Genomic DNA, 18491 nt, shown 5'->3' with positions numbered 1-18491 from the left:
CTGCGTATACAGGGTTTGTGAGCGTAAAAGGATGAGCTGACACGCCGAAATTTCCGTATCTCAAAGCGGTTGCAACCCCACTTTGCACGTGTGAATCGACAAGCTAAGCGCCATTTTCGGTATCTAGCTGACATGCAGTACAAAGAACATTATAAATATTGAAAGTCGGAACCAACACTGTTCCTTGTATTTCAGCCATAGAATGTCACTCGGGAAAGGTCACAATTTTGATATTCCTTTGGTATATTTATTATCATCAGACACACCCTACGGTCTGCAATCTCAACATATTATGTTATCGGTTCTGAGCGTGAAACAGTATATAGTCTGTTAAGACAAACCTATACAGCTAGCCGCTGTAGAAGTGTTTGCCACGGAGTAATTTGTCAAATGACGCGTGTGTGTGTGTCTCTGTCTATCTATCTGTCCGTCTATTTTTCTGGTTCAGTGTGTGATTGTAATTCTGAAATCTATCTTGTTCATGTATCCAAAATTCTGTCAGTACTGTGCTCAAGTTCTTCAATAGAAATGTAGCCAAAGCATAAAGTTTGACAATTTGCAACTATTCAAAAGGTTCCTATACCCTTGTACCTTTTTCAGTACGTGTCAAAATCGTAAACTTACCCCTCTCTTCAAACAAACTATCAATATTTTGCTTGAGTAGAAGTTGGTCAAATATTACTGTATTATTTGTCCCCCCTTTGCCGTGCTGCTCAATAGATTGTGTGATGTTTGGAGTAAATTAATGAAGGCATGAAAAATCCAGTAGATAGAATGTCATTTCCACCTGACTCACAAGCAAAGTCTGCTAAACCAATGGTTCCCTGACATAGCGAACTGACCAACATTCTGCTTGCCAAATCCAATGTTTTCTCTTCCACAATGCTATGAAACGATCGAAATATTTTTCTCCCGTCGCGATGCATGGTAAGAAATTCTCAGATCTATATGTTGCCTTGTCCGCTCTCCCCCGCCCCTGGCGTCTTGCGAGTTCTCTCTAGGCCTGTACTTTAAAATTCCCCCATTTCAGACATCTTAGTGAAAACCCTGCCTAGGTTCTTGCCAGGAACTGCAGCTACACTTGTACATGTACTTCTTCTGATATTCTGTCTAGGGTCTCTTAATCTGTTCACCCAAATTCCCTGTCAACAGGTCTGCGCATTAAAGTTATGATAATGGTTTGTAGTCAAACAAATCATTTCGATTTGAAACTAAACAAGACGCTCGTTAGATCCAACAATACAAAAAATTAAGATTCCCCTGTTTCGGCGTAATTATAATGGACAGTCATTTTTATCAGGCAAACAAGAAGAAGTGTGTGCCCATCATCTTCAGTTTAACCAGGGCCATGTTGCCCAGACGTAAACATGGACATAATATATAAGGCCATACGAGAATGGCTTCCAATTCGGTAACAGATTCTGCAAATAATCCAAAAACAGACTTCAGACTATTTCACACGTTCACCACTAAATGACTGGTCATGAATGTGTTTGGTAGCGAAAACAATATAGATGTATCGTATCAGACACATTCCTTCCACTTAAATTGCTCAACAAAAGCATACTCAATGCATTTTTTAACGAAAAGTTAGTATTTCAATATCTGAATTGACAAGTTAAATGATATATTGATTGCACTTTCCGATAGTTTCTTTATACTTTATTGCCAAAATACGTTCGGTACAGGGAATCAGTTGCCCTGTAGTACCAGGCCGATGTCTATTTGTGTTTGTAGGGGGTGCTTGTGCGTCTCTCTCTCTCTCTCTCTCTCTCTCTCTCTCTCTCTCTCTTCTCTCTCTCTCTCTCTCTCTCTCTCTCTCTCTCTCTCTCTCTCTCTCTCTCTCTCTCTCTCTCTCTCATGTACTTACCTCAGTGCTTTTTTAAAACTCTTTCCCTGCTTCAGCATATGTAAATAATAACTTTATTCAAGAAAATGTGAATAGTCCTTTAAAAATAAACTTATAAAACATCCCGCACATACAAATAAAGAACCGTAACGAATAATGCGAATAATGTTTTGTGAAAGAGAAAAACAAAGGCCTTCGACCCAAGCCTTCGACAGAGGGCGTAATGCAGCGCCATAATTTCCCACAACCCATTGCTGTCTCACACTGTCCTACATCGAGTCCTTGTTTGTCGTCGTGGGATTTGAACGCAAAACTCTGCCAAAATGCCGCGTATTATGATAAAAGGCGGTGTTTGGAGGAACACTGAGGTAAGTGCAAGTGTAACCGTGTGTGGAAAGAACAATCTAATAAAGCAGCTATATGATTGTCAACATTTCGACAGCGGTGGTGCTCGAGACAACATGGATGATCACGTCCGAATGGTTCACCGACCGGTCCAGTGCATTTGAGCTAGACGCAAACAAACGTCAGCATTACGTTGCTCCTACACGTACACCATCTCGCTAAACGTACCGAAATTAATGAATTTCCATAATGTGAAGGCTAAAATTTAAATTTTGACTGCACCGTAGCGTAAATATTGACGTCAAGTTGACAATGTCTAGCTAAACAAAAACAATGGACAAGTATAGGGTTAGGGATTTCGAGGACGTAAACAGTGTGTGTTCACACAGTAAACCAAAACCGTAGACAACAAACCTACATCATGACATATGACAATATGATAAGCTGTGTAACGGCTGACATTAACGTATTAACGCTTGGTCATGTACTCAAATAAAAGCAGTACCTCCTTGCTACTAGTAGTACCTACACGTTAAAATACAGGGAGTGACCAATCCTGACTTTCTCTACTTTCTCCCTTCCTACACAGCTAACACTGAACTTGCAGGGACAGCCTGAATATTCCAGGGTGCATTTAGTTAGGAACTGTCGTAATTATTGTAATGGGGTTGGGGGATGTAGCATGTTATGGGTTTAGCATTTTCTGTTGACGTGATTCGTGGTACTTGTACAATAAAGAAATTTTGTTCGGCTATCTGAAGTGCAAGATGTAAATTTGATTTCCCACATCCATGCTTTAAGTCCAGCTACAGTAGATCTAGGCTAAACTAATTTTTATCAGATTTATCATTTGCCTGACACAGGTTGATTTAACCCTTTCACCACCATGGTTTTTCCCAAATCCATTGTTTTCTATGGTAAAGTTGGACCTGTACACAGGGAACTGGGGGTGAAAGGGTTAAACACCCATGGATTCCCTGTGCAACCTTGAATATAAAATTAGAATTTGCTTTTAAATCAGAAAGGAAGGGTTAACTAAAAACAGTTCATCTTCCACCATACCCCTGCACCTCCTAATAAAAATGGACTCCCTTCCAAACTTTCTTATCCGACACAGCTCCTATGCTTTGCTGTACGGTGATGCCACTTGAAAGGTCTAAGCTTAGTGAACGTACAGAGTGATCAAGCATCTTGTTAAACATTTAGGCGACTCAGCATTTATTGTAATTAGTGAGCACTTATTCTACAGGCATAGGTGATATTGTGAAGCCAATGAAGAACTGTGAAATTTATACATTGTAGTTTGTCAGGATAGATATGTGAAGGCAATCTTTAATACTTAAATAGTGATGATAATGTTCATAATAATTTCTTTCAAACTGGCAGGATGAGATCTTGAAGGCGGCTGTGATGAAATATGGCAAAAACCAATGGTCTAGAATTGCATCATTGTTGCACAGAAAGTCGGCCAAACAGTGTAAAGCCAGATGGTAAGTAATAATTGAACAGTTAGATATTTGTACTTTGTTTTGTCAGGTATTTGTAGTTCTCTTTGCGTGAGACTTATCAGTGTCGCTGACACGCAGTACCATATATGTATTGATCTTAGTCTGTAAACTGGTCACAACAAACCTTCCACACCTTCTCCCTATTTCAAATCTTGGTTAACCATTGCAGTTTCTGTGCTTGCAACACTTACCTCAAAACTTGTTTGGATTTTCCTACACTTTTTGGGTCAGGTCAGTAAAGATCAGTGGATAGGAAAAAAATGTAGCTGATAATTTAGTGGTTTTGTCAGTTTGTTGCGGAATAGAAGCGTCACCTCCAGACACTGTCCATTTCAGGTAACTGAAATGGCAAGCCTGACACCTCACACTGTAAGCTGTAGTCATGTAAAGCTGTTATCCTGAAGAAGGCAACTAGTGAGTTGCCGAAAAGTCAGTTTTTCATCAAAAAGCTTTTAAAGTTTTGAGCTGCTGGTTGCATGCTGCTGCCCTCTTTTCACTCTCAGTCTCACTGTTATGGTTGATTCTGAGGTGGTATCTCATGCTCCATTGACAACTTTCATTGTTGTAGCTCGACTGATTCTTTTCGACATACTGACAGAAATGGCCTTCTCTCATAGAAGTACAATGTTCTTGTCACACGGAAATTGACTGATAGACATTACAGATGGATCGAGTTAGTCCTCTTTTTACCAGGCTCTATAGACAAACCACAGAAATAACTACAACTTGGGAAAAAGAGGATTAACTTTGGAATCGATGTTGAAAATTGATAATCAGTCACAACTCTTTATTGGCTGTATACATCAGACAACAACAGTATTTTATCATATTCAGCGCCTACATTTGCTGAGCTCACAATGTCCACCATTGCTTGAATTTGCATTTGACACTTGTATGAGTGATTCCACGTTCTCATACAATGTATCTGATTTGAACTAGGTATGAGTGGCTGGATCCAAGCATCAAGAAGACTGAGTGGAGCCGTGAGGAAGATGAGAAGTTGCTACATTTGGCCAAGTTGATGCCAACACAGTGGAGGACCATAGCACCAATAGTTGGCAGAACAGCCGCTCAGTGTCTGGAACGATATGAACAGTTACTGTAAGTAGTGCTTTTAAAGTGAAAGACTTAAACTTTTGCTCAAAAGTTTCCTCAAGGACTCTTTCAGCCTTTCTCTTTCAACACCAAGAATAAAAATCGGGGGTCACCTTGCCAATTTTGGTAATAGAAAAACAAGTTACCCAAGATTTACGGATATTGATTTTCAAAATGGCAGTCATCCCAATGTTATCTCTATGAGCAAAATGAAATTTTAAATTTTCAAAAAGCTGAGACGGTAAAAGTTTGTCTTACTCCAAAGGCTTCAAAATGAGCCCCCCACAAGTGGAAAATCAGAAAAGAATTGGAAAAGTTGGACTATTGTGTAACCTACCTGCAGTATATTAATAGCATTCTACATATACCAGTACTGTACATGAACATTGAAATCCATTCATCTCTTATTACAGTGATCAGGCACAGCAGAAAGAAGGTGACACAGACGCAGATGATCCCAGGAAATTAAAACCGGGAGAAATTGATCCCAACCCAGAAACTAAACCTGCTAGGCCGGATCCCATTGATATGGATGAAGATGGTAGGTACACTGTAGGCATGGCAACTGCATCAGACTGTTGGCATGGCAACTGCATCAGAGAGCTACTATGCAGTGTCACTTAACGTGTACATACAGTTGCATTTGGATTGCAGTCTTTGCTCTGTCCCTTTCATCAGAGGAGTGTGGCACAAAATATAGAATATGACAAATTGATGATAATTCATGCCAAAAGAAGCACTCTTTCTTGAATTAATGGGTTCAATTGCTTTCATTTCTAGTGAACATTAGTTTCCCGTCTGTCATATTTGGTTCATCTTTCTCAACAACAGCAATACACGTAATCAGATTGATCTTTGTGTTGTTCTGTGTGTTATGACTGCACACACCTGGAAATTGAAAGGTGTTAACTTTTGCTCAAACTGTCTTCAACAAAACTCTAAACCATTCCCTTTCGAAATAAAGAATGAAAGAGTAGGTCACCATACAAAATGTGATACATGAGAAACTAGTAACCCAATTTGATATTTAAAAATAAGATTGTGAAAATGCCAAGAAAGTCGATTAAAACGGTATTGTAAATGTTTTGTAGTCTGGATATCTGTCCCTCACATGCAGGTGAATTCTACCTTACCCTAGTTTGAAGTTTACCGTGACTCTGTGCAGTCATTGTCAAAGTCCTCCTGTGAATTGGTCAGCTGTAAATATAAATCAAGCAAATATATACACATAGCATCCTAGGTATTGTGAGTTTTTAATTACCTTCTCGTGTCTATTTATAGACAGAGAAGGCATTAGAGTTGAAAACCAGTATGCTGGTGTCAACTACTTCCGTCTGTCAAGATTTCCGTCTGTCAAGATCCGTTGACGTCATGCCATTGTGATGGGTCATATCATAAACTGGTGGGGGTGTTCATGGCTCAGGTTGAGGTGTGGGAGAACGATTTTGAGCTGTGACAAAAATCAAAAGGGACTTAGCGGCATAGCCACAGTGTTAAGCCTTTCTCCAAGGTTTCTTAGTTGACTACAATCTATTACAGACTACTGAGCTGACGTTAGGGGTACTCACTTTGTGTTTGCTCACTCTGTGAGCGCTAGTGTTTGGTACTGAGTAGCGTGGATATCCCTCATGGCCTCACGTGATATGGGCCTGTTGCATTATCTACAGAGATGATCATATGCCTCCGAGTCTGAAAACGGTCATTGTGTAAGCCTGTCGGCATTTTCCTTGCATTTTTTCTCATTTAATTTTGCAAAATATCGGCGAATACTTCAATATTTCAAGATAACCCTTTCTTCCCAATCGTTTCCTGGAGTTTCAGAGTCATATGAACGAAAATGAGTGAAAGTTTTAGACAGGAAAATCGGACGTCGGCCATGTTCAATGTTTACAGTACAATCAGAAGTTTATGTGGAGGAATTAACCAACAAACACTGTTCATGATGCCCGCCCTCTAGAGGCAGACCTTCCTATATGAAGTACCACATTTGATGCTTGTGGAAAGCTTGACCACACAATGGAGCATTTAAACTTTTAGAAAATGACAAACTGAATAAGAAGGTATTCTGAAAATGTCAAATACTGAGGAAAAATGCGCAAATATTCAAAATAAACATGTTAACTGATTGGTCAGCTATAAAAAACAATGAAAATGTTTATGATCAAAAGTTTTTGAGATGTGCACATTTTAACAAATACAGAAATTATTAACATTATAAATATAAGACAAAACTATTTTTTCAGGGATGGGACAGGTTGGAAATGAGGGGTGAGAGACAAAGGCACTCCTATTGCTGCATGTGGATGCAGCCACACCATTTCATTTACAGCATACTTATTTACTGTGTTGTGTTCAAGTTCCATATTGTACCTGACTGTCATACAAGGTTAACATAAGCAAATCAAATCAAATTAGAAAAGGATCAATGCTGTTGTGTGGATTTTGCTGAACATGGCTGATTTTAATATTTCGCCCTATATATTTGGTATCCAGCAAAGGCATATTTTGATGTAAAGTCAAAATTAACACTACATTGCTGACAATATATGTTACCGTTTCTGCATGAACTTTTCTTTTTTAAATTATGGTATAGTAGTACTTCGAACAGATTGACAATTATCGTGATGTCAACCCATAATTTTACATCACAAAGACTGTAATTCTGCCATTTTTTTTTGTTTTTCAGTCATTTTATAAATTTTGCACTGCACAAGATGATTGAACAAATTGCAATGTTTGAATTTGTAAACTCAAAGAATAAAAATCCTTTGGTCACAGATTAAATTATTTTTTGAAAAGAAATTTACTCTTAAAACACTTTTGGCATATATTCTTTACGCGGTCATGTATTTCAAGGAAAATATGCCTATTAAAAACAGTAATTTCTTCACTTTCAATTTTTTCAATACTATGACAATTATCAGCCATGAGGTTATACAAACACAAGACCAGATAAGCGTTTTTCATTATTTCCACAGGACTCTTTGGAAAATCCATTAAAAACAGTTAAAAGTGACTTAAAATGATCACTTGGTATACATTTAATTTACAGATGCCAGGTTTTGTATTTCACATGCACTCAGGTCAGTAGGGAAGTGCGTCATTACTATTTTGGACTGTTAATTCTTATTTCTGAATTATTTAACTTTTTTTGCCACATTGAACTATCTTTAGGCAGTTTATACTGTAGCTTAGAATTTTTTTGATTGATGTATTTAATCATCTTTTGGGTTCTTTGGGTCCATATCCCACCTCATGCCCCTACATCGTCAACTATTTACCAACAACTCCATGCCAACAACCAATTACCTGACCTGGCCACACATTAGAGAAGGTACAGCGTCATTGACGGTATTTTTCTGAATTGTAATAAGAAATTTAAGTCCTAATCAAGTTTTTTCTTGATTTTGTATTGTAGGTTGATTGCTGTTCTTAATCAATAGCTGACTCTTACTTTTTTGTGCTTGTCATCTTTTACAGAGTTGGAAATGCTTTCGGAGGCGAGGGCTCGTCTGGCCAACACACAGGGTAAAAAGGCAAAGCGGAAAGCCAGGGAGAAACAGCTAGAGGAAGCAAGAAGACTGGCAGCACTGCAAAAGCGTAGAGAACTCCGAGCGGCGGGAATTGAAATCCAAAAACACAGGCGGCGGAAACGGGGCGTGGATTACAATGCCGAGATTCCGTTTGAAAAGAAGCCGGCACCAGGATTCTACGATGTATCCCAGGAAGTTGTGCCGGATTTAGATCCAAACTTCAAAAGGTTAAGACAGCAAGACATGGATGGTATGAGAAGGGATGAGATTGAAGAGGTGAGCTAGGCTGCTGACCACAGACAGTTCTCAATAGCAAATTTTCACAACAAGGCTTGCTTTGTACGGGCAGAGTATTTTTTTCTGTGGAAATGCTACACAACAAATATCTCTCAAATAAGATTTAAAAATTCATAAATTTTCACCAAAGGGATTGTGTTGTGTCAGCATATTTTTTTCTGTGAAAATTTAATGGAATTTAAGTCTAATTTGAAAGATATTTGTTGCGTAGCATTTTCACAACAGTGTTGTGAAGACACCACTAGAGGGCGCCCATACCTTGTTACCTGACACTCTGACAGGTTGTGATTTCTTCTTAGTGTGGCGCACCAAGGAAACAATGGAGACAAAGTCTACTTTTTCAAGCCAAGGTCTCTATTTCACAGTTGTGCATTAAACATTGTACTGCCAGATCGGTCACTTGCGAGCGTGTTGTACCCTGTACGTCATTGCAGATCAAGTCAGTAAAAATCACGTTTCCAGTATCTGTGGTTTCAGGATCCTTCAAATGTCTCAGGCTTTGTCAAAGCATAACGAATTTGAAGTGTAAAGCCTCAGTGGTTTTACACTACCAACTTGACCTGAACTTGACAGACGATTGCAAGATAAGGGTCAAAAATACTACATGTACTTCATCTACTTTAATTATCAACAGAACATTCTATCATGTGAGATAGATATGGAAATTATTTTTAATTCTTCTGAAGACAAAAATAAAATCATTTCATGCCCTTCAAGTTAGATAATCTGATCTTTTGTTTCAGAGGGAGAGAAAGAAGGACAGACAGAGACTGAAGAAGAAGAAAGAGAATGACCTGCCTTCTGCCATTGCTCAAACTAATAAGTACGTGCTAATGCCACTTTTACATATTTGCCTCTTTTCTTGCTCCCGATTTTATACTCTCTGTCAAATTCAAGAGCCTTTACTTGAAATGAGTGAATGGAATACCAGGGATCGTAAAGTGGAATTCAGTGGTTGATTGCTAATGCACAAAGGATGAATAGTTCTCAATAATGTAAATATGACAGTCAAAGTTTTCCTGGAAAGACTTGTGATTCAGTTCCTGTTTTGAGACTTTTCAAAAAATGTTTGTGTCTGCAGAGCGATTCTATAATATTAAAAAAAAATTTCTGCTTTTCTGCAGATTCCAAGAACCGGTGAAGAAGCGTAGCAAGCTTGTTCTACCAGCTCCGCAAATTTCTGACCAAGAATTAGAGGAGGTGAGACGTTATTTGTTGCTCAGATCAGTTCAGTGTGCTATACACACGATCCACACGCTCCTGGAATTTTAAAGCCTCCTGGAAAAGTCATTGAAAATGAATGTGTGTACCATTTTCAATATTACAGAAAACTGATAATTTTTTGAGAAGTTCCTGCCTTGAATTCTTCCTCCGTATTATCAACATGGCGTGGTTCACAACTTCAGACAAAATGTCTTGCATATATGGAAATTTTCTCACATATTTCCTCTACAAACCACAGAGAAAGTGCTTATCTATGATCTACTCCTTCCAGTTCCATTACTGGGTATTATTTTGTGTTTTAATAGTCCATCTAACACTTGCTTGACCTGGTAAAGGCTAACCGTCAAACAAAACTCTGTAGCTACATCTAGTTAGGGGTTGCAAAGCTCAGCTCACCACCATGTCATGACCCGACTAAGTTTGTCCGCTGTTACTAGGATTATCAAATGATAGATAGAAGCATGAGGTGTCTTGTCCATCGCTTTCTCTCACAGGTTGTTAAGCTGGGTCAAGCCAGTGAGAATGCCAGACTCTCCGCTGAGGAAGGTGGCACTGCCAATGGTCCATCCCAGGCACTGCTGTCTGACTACTCAGTCACACCACAGATTGCAAGTCTCAGAACACCAAAAGTCCCGGCATCACAAGATAACATCCTACAGGTGAGAAAATGCAAGACAAGACGGTAACATTTGCAACTTTATTAGTTAAATACCAGGCTACATACTTTTGTCACACAATGTTGTTTGCAACTCTCACAGTTATGATGAAGTTGTAAAAGTGAATTTGGAAATTCTGTTTCTGATAACTCATTTTGAATACTTCTAATTATTACTGCCTGTTTTATTTTTAGTCCCCACAGACAAAGTCATAGATTTAGTCGTGTCCATGCATCTGTCTGTCTGTCCATTCACACAAATTTCTCAAAGACGCCTGACACGATTTCTTTCAACCTTGGTACAAAGATTACTCCCCTATGTCATACATATGTAAGTTGATTTGTCCTGTGATACAATCCAATATGACCTTCATTTCTATCAACGATTTCCAAATTCATCAACCAAGTGGGGACTATGTCATTGACAATGACTTGTCTGTGATGCTATGTGATGTTATCCCCATAAAGTAGGTAGAACAAGCTTCCATCTCGGCTTTTTAGCAAACCAAGGGACTTAGAAGATAGACTGATTTCAATGATGCCAGTGATTACTGTTAAACATGTCTTTTTAGCTAGCATCCTTTAAGGTAGAGCGCGCCTCGGGGACAGACATTCGGACTCTCAAACTTTTACAATTCTCTTCTGATATACCACTTGTGGGTGTTCATTTTAAAGCTCTCGGTGTAAGAAAAATTTTCACCGGCTTAGTTTTTCGAAATTCGAAAATTTTAATTTTTCTTCATAGAGTTAACACAGGGATGGCGGCCATTTTGAATTTCAAATATCGGTAAATCTTGGGTTATTTGTTTCTCTAGTACCAAAATTTGCACGGTGACCCCCGATTTTTATTCTTGATTTTGAAAGAGAATGGTTGAAAGATTCCTTAAAGAAAGTTTGAGCAAAAGTTTAAGTCTTTCACTTTCGAGGCGCATACTATCTTAATAGCGAATTTAGCTGACTCTGTTAATTTGTTAATAAAGATGCTGCTAATTTAACACGTTTTCCTAAATATGGTTAGGATGTCTCTTTTGCTAATTAAATATCTGCAGATTGCAGTGAAAATTCGATTGTATTAAATAGGCATATAGCTGGTACAAAGTGTTTTGCAGAATATTTATGGCTAAGTTTAACCACTTCTGTCATTGAACATGACACTGACCGAGTGAATCAAAGATATTGTAATTTTGTAGATTCTCTGTCTAAAAGTCTTTACCAAGTGACAAGTCAAGGACAGTGAATGGGTTGTTTTTGGGGGCAAATAAGAAACCTTTTTACCGTGTGATGTCATTGCTAAAAAGCTGTATTTCTGTTTGACAAAGTTTTTTCCCAATTTTCTGTTTTCAGGAAGCACAGAACATAATGGCCCTGCAGAATGTTGACACACCATTGAAAGGTGGGCTGAACACTCCGGTACATGAAAGCGATTTTGACGGCATTACGCCAAAGAGACACGGCCCAGCCACTCCAAACACAGCCTTCACAACACCCATGAGAACGCCCTCACAAGATGGTAAGTGGTAAGGAGTATTATCGTATGCAATGAGTGGTATACTCTTATGATTGTAAAGATGCTTTGAAAGATAAATTCATATCAATTACAACGAAATTTATACTGAGTTGTTTATATGCATGGCTCACTCTAAGGATTTGTAGTCATAATAGGTAAACACCACTGCAGCAGGCAGTCTAAATGTTTTTATTTGTAATATTTCCTTAAACAAAGATGACTTGGAAGATGTTAAAAAATTCTGTATTAAACACACATGATAACTGCTTATGTATGTTTGCAAAATTAAAGAAGAATTCTAAAGGCTGTTTTAGCTCAGTCAATATTATGATTTGTCAGATACTTTTTGACTCAAGTTTTCTAATATGGATGCGTGTCAAAAATGGTATTATACTGGAATTCTCATGTGTTGGTTGTTATACTGTGTTCACTGTGGGCAATAGTGTTAGCGGTGTCAGAGAACCACCTCACTTGGGAGTGTAACATCAAGGGTGTAAGATACTGGCATTTATTAGTCCTATTTGTGGTCTCTATCCTCTCAGGGATGACACCCAGGATGGGGATGACGCCCAAGGCTGTTACAGGTACTGGAGTGACTCCCGGCAGGACGCCAATCAGAGACAAACTCAGCATCAATCCTGAAGAAAGCCTGGTTGAGATGGATGACGTGAGATACGCCAAACAGCAGCAGGTGAGAGAAATAAAAGCTAGAGAGTGCAATAATAAACCTGCCTGTCTCTGTCTACTGTAAGTCTTGTACTGAAAACAAGTTTTGATAATTGGATTGAACCTCCAACATGGTTTGGTCCAACTTCAATATTTGGAACAGGTTGTGTATCTAATGAGATCGAAGTTAGTCTTTCACACTGTTTTGAATCAGAAAAATGCAGCCTTATTTCTTTGTAAATATTTATTGAATGGTGTGTTGTATTTTAGAAAAGATGTCGTCGAACAAGTCATCAACCTTAAAATTACATTTTTGGCTTAACCCTATGCAGTAAAACATCCCCACTTTACACAAAAACAATTGAACAAAAATTCTACGTCCCAATTTTCTCTTAGGTGTGAGTTCATATACTTATTAGTCACTTCAGTTCTTGCTCACTTTCAGTGAGAATTTGGAATAACACTACTTCTGGATTCTCAAGTCAAAAAATAATCAAGAAAAATTTCTCACCTTTCTGCAGAGAGAACTGAAGAGCCACTTGAAGAAGGGACTTGCGGGCCTTCCCGCACCAAAGAACGACTTCGAAATCGTGATCCCGGAGTCTGATGACCAGGAGAGGGACGAGTCGGAAGGTGACAGTAATTTCGTGGAAGATGCGGCCGATGTTGATTCAAAGTTGGTTGCGAGGAGAAATGCGGAGCAGGAAAGGGAATGGAAGCGACAGTCGATGGTGATACAGCGAGCACTGCCCAGGCCAACGGATGTCAATACGTCAATACTTAGGCCAGCCAACATCGACCAGCCTCTGACAGATTTACAAAAGGTAAGCATTTACTTTTAAAAGTAACTTCAATTTTTTGAGCAGATGCAGTCATTTCTTATGGTTTGTAACACATATTTCTTGGTACGTTTTCAGAAAAATTGGTGAAGTCGGTATGATGTGGAATAAAAAGCACATTCAAAAACGATAAACAGCTATTATGTGTACACTTTCTCTGAATTCTGTTTAACCAAGTCAAATCCTGTTTTTCTCTTTACACAGTGACCATAAATCTTATTGCCGTAGTTTTGAAAAATCCAGTTCAAAGCAACTTGCAATAGTAAAAGCTGATGTTTCAAAAAAACATTCATGTTCCAACTGCTGCTTGGCATTGAATGGATAATATATCAAATCAGAAGTTTTGAGAAATAGAACTGCAATTTGATTGAATTTTTGATAACTTTCCACTTAATTTTGACCTTATAGTTATGAGAAAGATGATTTGTAAATTTTCTTCCTCAACAGGCAGAGGAGCTTATCAAGCAGGAAATGATCACCATGCTTCACAGGGATTCGTTAAAACATCCATTTGAAGGGGTCAAAGCCAGCCAATCAGCACACCTGCAGTATCTAGACCACCATCCCTTCGAAAACTTTGAAGACACAGAGATTTCAAAGGTAGGTCTTATACTCAACAATTTTGCTGTTGGAGTGTCTGATAGTGTGGTATGGTTGTGTATGTGTGTACCTGTATGCATGTGTATGTCATAAAGTTATGTTTTTTTTACCTGTGTGTATACACCTGTCATTCTTGTGACTTTATCATTGTACTTATAATCAGAAGAAGATACATTACTTGCGAGAACTGTTTTATATATTTGGGCTTTTATTCTATGCATGTATGTGTGAATTTATGATAGAAGATATCTTTGAAGTTTGGAGTTATTTTTCTTAACAGTGACCTTTGTCATTTTTCTCACTACTGTAGATCGTCTGCACCAGTTTCTAAAACTAAAAAGAAAAACCAAAAAGGTTATTGAAACTGAAAGGATTTAGGAGTAAATCAGTAATTTATTCAATCTCTATAAAGTGATTGGCATTCAGTGCGAATTTCAAACAAAGTTTTAGGCACATGTCTTCAGAAAGCCAAACACTTCCACAATGACCCATAATCTTATTGCTTCAGTTTTCAAATAGAGTACAAAGTTATAACTGTTCTTGAACAGAGAGTTAGCAATTGTTGACGACTCTCATTTTAGAAACAAGGTGAGAAGATTGAAGGATATCTCAACTTCTACTTGTATTTGGTATTTTTAAGATCTGAATTTTGAAGGATGTGTATTGTGTTCCAGCGCACAAAAGTTTTTCTCTGTTAGTGTGTAGAGCATGTTTCTGCAAATCCCAAATTTTAGCTAAAGTTGAGACATATTTTACTGTTGTATGTTGAGCTGTGTTTGTAAAAATCATCATTTCACAGGCCAAGGAATTGTTGAAGGCGGAAATGGACATAGTGAAGAGTGGCATGGGTCACGGTGACCTGACCAACGTCGCTTACAAACAAGTATGGGAAGAATGTCGAAGTCAGTGTTTGTACCTGCCGGGACAGAATCGCTACACTCGAGCCAATCTGGCCAGCAAAAAGGATAGGTTGGAATCAGTAGAGAAAAAACTAGAGGTATGTATAATATTGGTGATAGTTTTATATTTCTTTAACATTGGCATTGTCTTTGGAGTTAGCCATGTCATTGCTATCGAATATATGGAGTGAGATATTCACAAGTTCATTATAATATTATTTCAAACAGGTACAAGATCAAATCTTTGATTGTGATTAGAAATCCAGAAGTCAATTATGCAGTTACTCTTCTTGTCACAATTTTCACTGAAAGTGTGGATTTTGTATCGTATGTGCACATTATTCTGACATGACAATTGTACCTAATGGTGACACAGTGTCCACTCATATGGACAAAGGCAGGGGTTTTGCATCCAAGGAATAAGTTAACATAGACTGATGATCCCCTTTTCTTCTTTGGCTTTGAAAATTGTTTTGAGTTCATTACAGCTGATAAAAATACTCTGCTTTAAATTTGAAATGACAATTATTGTGTACAGTTATTGCATGCCAGTCCATCTTATTAACCCTTCCACCCTTACTAGTAAATGCACAGGCCGAACTGCTTCATTGAAAACTATTGGGAAAGTTGAAAATTGCGCAGCAAAAGGATTGAACTGGGAGGGGTTCTTTGAAAATGTGAAATAATTCCCAGCTCTACATATCATGCCCATGTCTATTTATCTGTCGCACAAAGAATCAGTCAGAGACATATTTGGTGTCATCCGAGTTGTGATTTTTCACAGCCATGGTCTGTGTTGCAAATCTTAAACGTTTCTTCTGAATGTTTCCAACGCCAGATAAACCGGTCTCACATGACAAAAGAAGCCAAGAGGGCGGCCAAGATGGAGAAGAAGCTGAAAATCTTGCTTGGCGGTTACCAGTCCCGTGCCCTGGGACTGGTGAAACAGTTGAATGATGCGTTTGAAAACCTAGAGCAGACTTTTGTTGAAATGAAGACGTTTGAATCACTCAAGAGAAATGAAGACATCGCTATTCCAAAGAGGTTAGAGGTAAGTGTTTAATGGATGTTTTCTTCCATTTTTACATGAATGCATGAACGTGAGATTTATTTATTTTGGAACGACAGAAGAATCCTATCATCAGAAATGATTGAAATAAAAAATATCTGTATTTCCAAGGATAGGTCCAGGCAAAGGGGTAATTTAACCTGAAGATTACTTTTATAATTTTTGTCTTTCAGTGACAATGAGAAATTAGCAAACTGTAAGATACTCATGATTATTTCACGGAATTAAAAAAAAAGTTGAGAGTAGAAAGTTTGATATGTATTAGGTTGGGTTAACAGATACGTGTACTCACAGGATTGTATCTTCATAGTCACAAATTGTTTGTGGGTTTTTTTAGAAAAATCTTTTGCTTTAAAAAAATTTTGCTTTATGTGACAATGAGAAATTAGCAAACTCTAAAATTCTCGTAATTGTTTCACAGAATAAAAAAAAAAGTTGAGAGTAGAAAGTTTGATATGTATTAGTCGGGTTAACAGATACATGTACTCACAGGATTGTATCTTCATAGTCACAAATTGTTTGTGGGTTTTTTAGAAGAATCATATTTGCATAAAGTAAATGTCAAATGCGAATCTAAGAAATAAATCTTTTTCAAATATTCCAAGAGTAGTAACACACTGAATTCTAGTCCCATGGCACTTGCACCAGGATAGCTATGCAATATTCCATACGTTTTTGTGAGTTTGCGGTTATTCTGGAATTGTTCGTAGGATTTCCTTGGTCGTGTTACCATGGTTCCCAGTAATGTGTTATATCAGGGCATTTCAGAAGTATTGTTGTAGTTCACAAATCCTTTGTCAGTGTTTAAAAACCAAGGCAAAAATCCCTCAGGGTTTGAATGAACATTTTCAGGGATACCCAGTACCTGTTAGCCGACTCAGTGAATTATCCACCATGTGCATTTCTGTGCCCAGCAAAACTTATCCATTATTAACTGTATCTTTCATGGACAAGTTATTTGACGTTATCAAGTCTAGCCACTGTGATACCTTTGTTCAAGAAAAACAACAACAATGCCAATGTAATTCTATTAGGTTTACAAAAGGACGTAAGTGAGAAATCAGCACTCTTTTGTTCAAATGTGTTTAATACATGAGTGACTCCTCACAATTATGTTGACTTCAGTTGTTACAGGAATTAGGTCCCTCGTTTCATGTTTTTCAGGCTGTTGTGTAATCAGTATGTCTCTTTAGTTGAAACTTAATGGATACATTATCTACTGTGAAGTGTGTATTGTACCTAAGATAGAGATCATAGCAGTATTGTTCCTGAACTGTAAGCCGTTTTGTGTGTACACTTCATGTTCAGGCAGAATACTTGAAAAATTTGTGAACGGTTTTGACTTTTCGCTCACTTGCAGTCACTGAAAGAAGATGTCAGGCGACAGGCGGAGCGTGAACGAGAGCTGCAGAAGCAGTATTCTGAGATCAGTTACGAGAGAGACCAGTTGCTGTCATCCATACATCACTAGGAGCAGCCACTGGACTGTTGTCATCAGAAGAATTGTAAAATTTTTGAAAGAGAAATATCAGGCGGTGTGTTTAGTTGTAGATTTATACAGGACTAATTGAATGGCCTTCACAAAGTTGGGCCGGCTAGTCTCCCCATGCAAGATTTCCTCATCCATGAAGACGGGATACATTTTCTGCAGCAAGGCTAAACAGCTGCCCACACTGAGCAATTTTACAAATCAACACAGTCCTAGGGGGTCCATCTGTTTCAAAAAGCTAAGAAAGGCCCCCCCAATATCCACATATGATTTATTTCAAAAAGTCTGTTTCCTGTGAGACGCGCATAGTCATACTTAGGTCAGTGCATGTGTATATAACATGCAGTGAGCACGCTCACTTGTCACAAAGAATTCTCTGTGAACACTTGTAGAATTGTAGAACAGACTGACCTAAGATATGGTAATTTGCATATTTCATTGAGCCAACCCAGTACGTTCAGACATATAAGGTATTTGCTTATGCAAACCTAGGGATGTCGCAGTGAAGGGTTGTATTTTCGGCAAAATGGGAACATTGCCAGTTCGTTTTGTAAACACATGTCTGTACACTTATAGATGTTTTCTACTGTCTTTTGAAGTATGGTACTTGGGATGAACTTCAGTAAGCTGAGCGTTTATCCTATAAAACTTATGTATCATGGTCCATTGTGTGCTTTGAAAACGAATTTGTTGAGTTTTGCTAGTGACACACATAGATGTTGGGAAGATATACCTGTTTCCACTGGAAATTACTTTTCTAAAGTATTCTTTCATGGCATAAAATTACACAAGAATGTTTATTCCAGAATAAGTGAAATATTACAAATTGATGGAGATCTCGTCTAATGTGATGTGGCGATGAACTTTGTCATGTGATGGAAAATAAACAGCTGTTTTCAAAATAGCAGAGAGTGAA

General features: G+C 38.1%; 1 protein-coding gene across 1 annotated transcript; it reads left to right on the top strand.

The window, feature by feature from the left end:
- Positions 1 to 2070: 2070 nt before the first annotated feature.
- LOC139142532 (cell division cycle 5-like protein) lies at positions 2071 to 18491 on the top strand. The gene is made up of 15 exons (XM_070712490.1): positions 2071 to 2217; positions 3581 to 3684; positions 4642 to 4803; positions 5211 to 5338; positions 8278 to 8606; positions 9371 to 9450; positions 9752 to 9827; positions 10346 to 10510; positions 11851 to 12016; positions 12556 to 12704; positions 13201 to 13503; positions 13966 to 14118; positions 14918 to 15115; positions 15856 to 16068; positions 17447 to 18491. Exons 1-15 carry the CDS (start codon positions 2173 to 2175, stop codon positions 17555 to 17557), a joined length of 2382 nt encoding a protein of 793 aa, XP_070568591.1. The 5' UTR covers positions 2071 to 2172; the 3' UTR covers positions 17558 to 18491.

The sequence above is a fragment of the Ptychodera flava genome, chromosome 10, assembly GCF_041260155.1.
Source record: "Ptychodera flava strain L36383 chromosome 10, AS_Pfla_20210202, whole genome shotgun sequence".
Lineage (NCBI taxonomy): Eukaryota > Metazoa > Hemichordata > Enteropneusta > Ptychoderidae > Ptychodera > Ptychodera flava.
This window is presented reverse-complemented; position numbering and strand designations above follow the sequence as displayed.

Bases quoted from the DNA above. Each gene is read 5' to 3' on its own strand.
- LOC139142532 (XM_070712490.1), top strand. From the start codon at position 2,173: ATGCCGCGTATTATGATAAAAGGCGGTGTTTGGAGGAACACTGAG. The intron at 4,804-5,210 runs GTAAGTAGTGCT...CTCTTATTACAG, and splicing joins GAACGATATGAACAGTTACT to TGATCAGGCACAGCAGAAAG. The intron at 9,451-9,751 runs GTACGTGCTAAT...GCTTTTCTGCAG, and splicing joins GCCATTGCTCAAACTAATAA to ATTCCAAGAACCGGTGAAGA.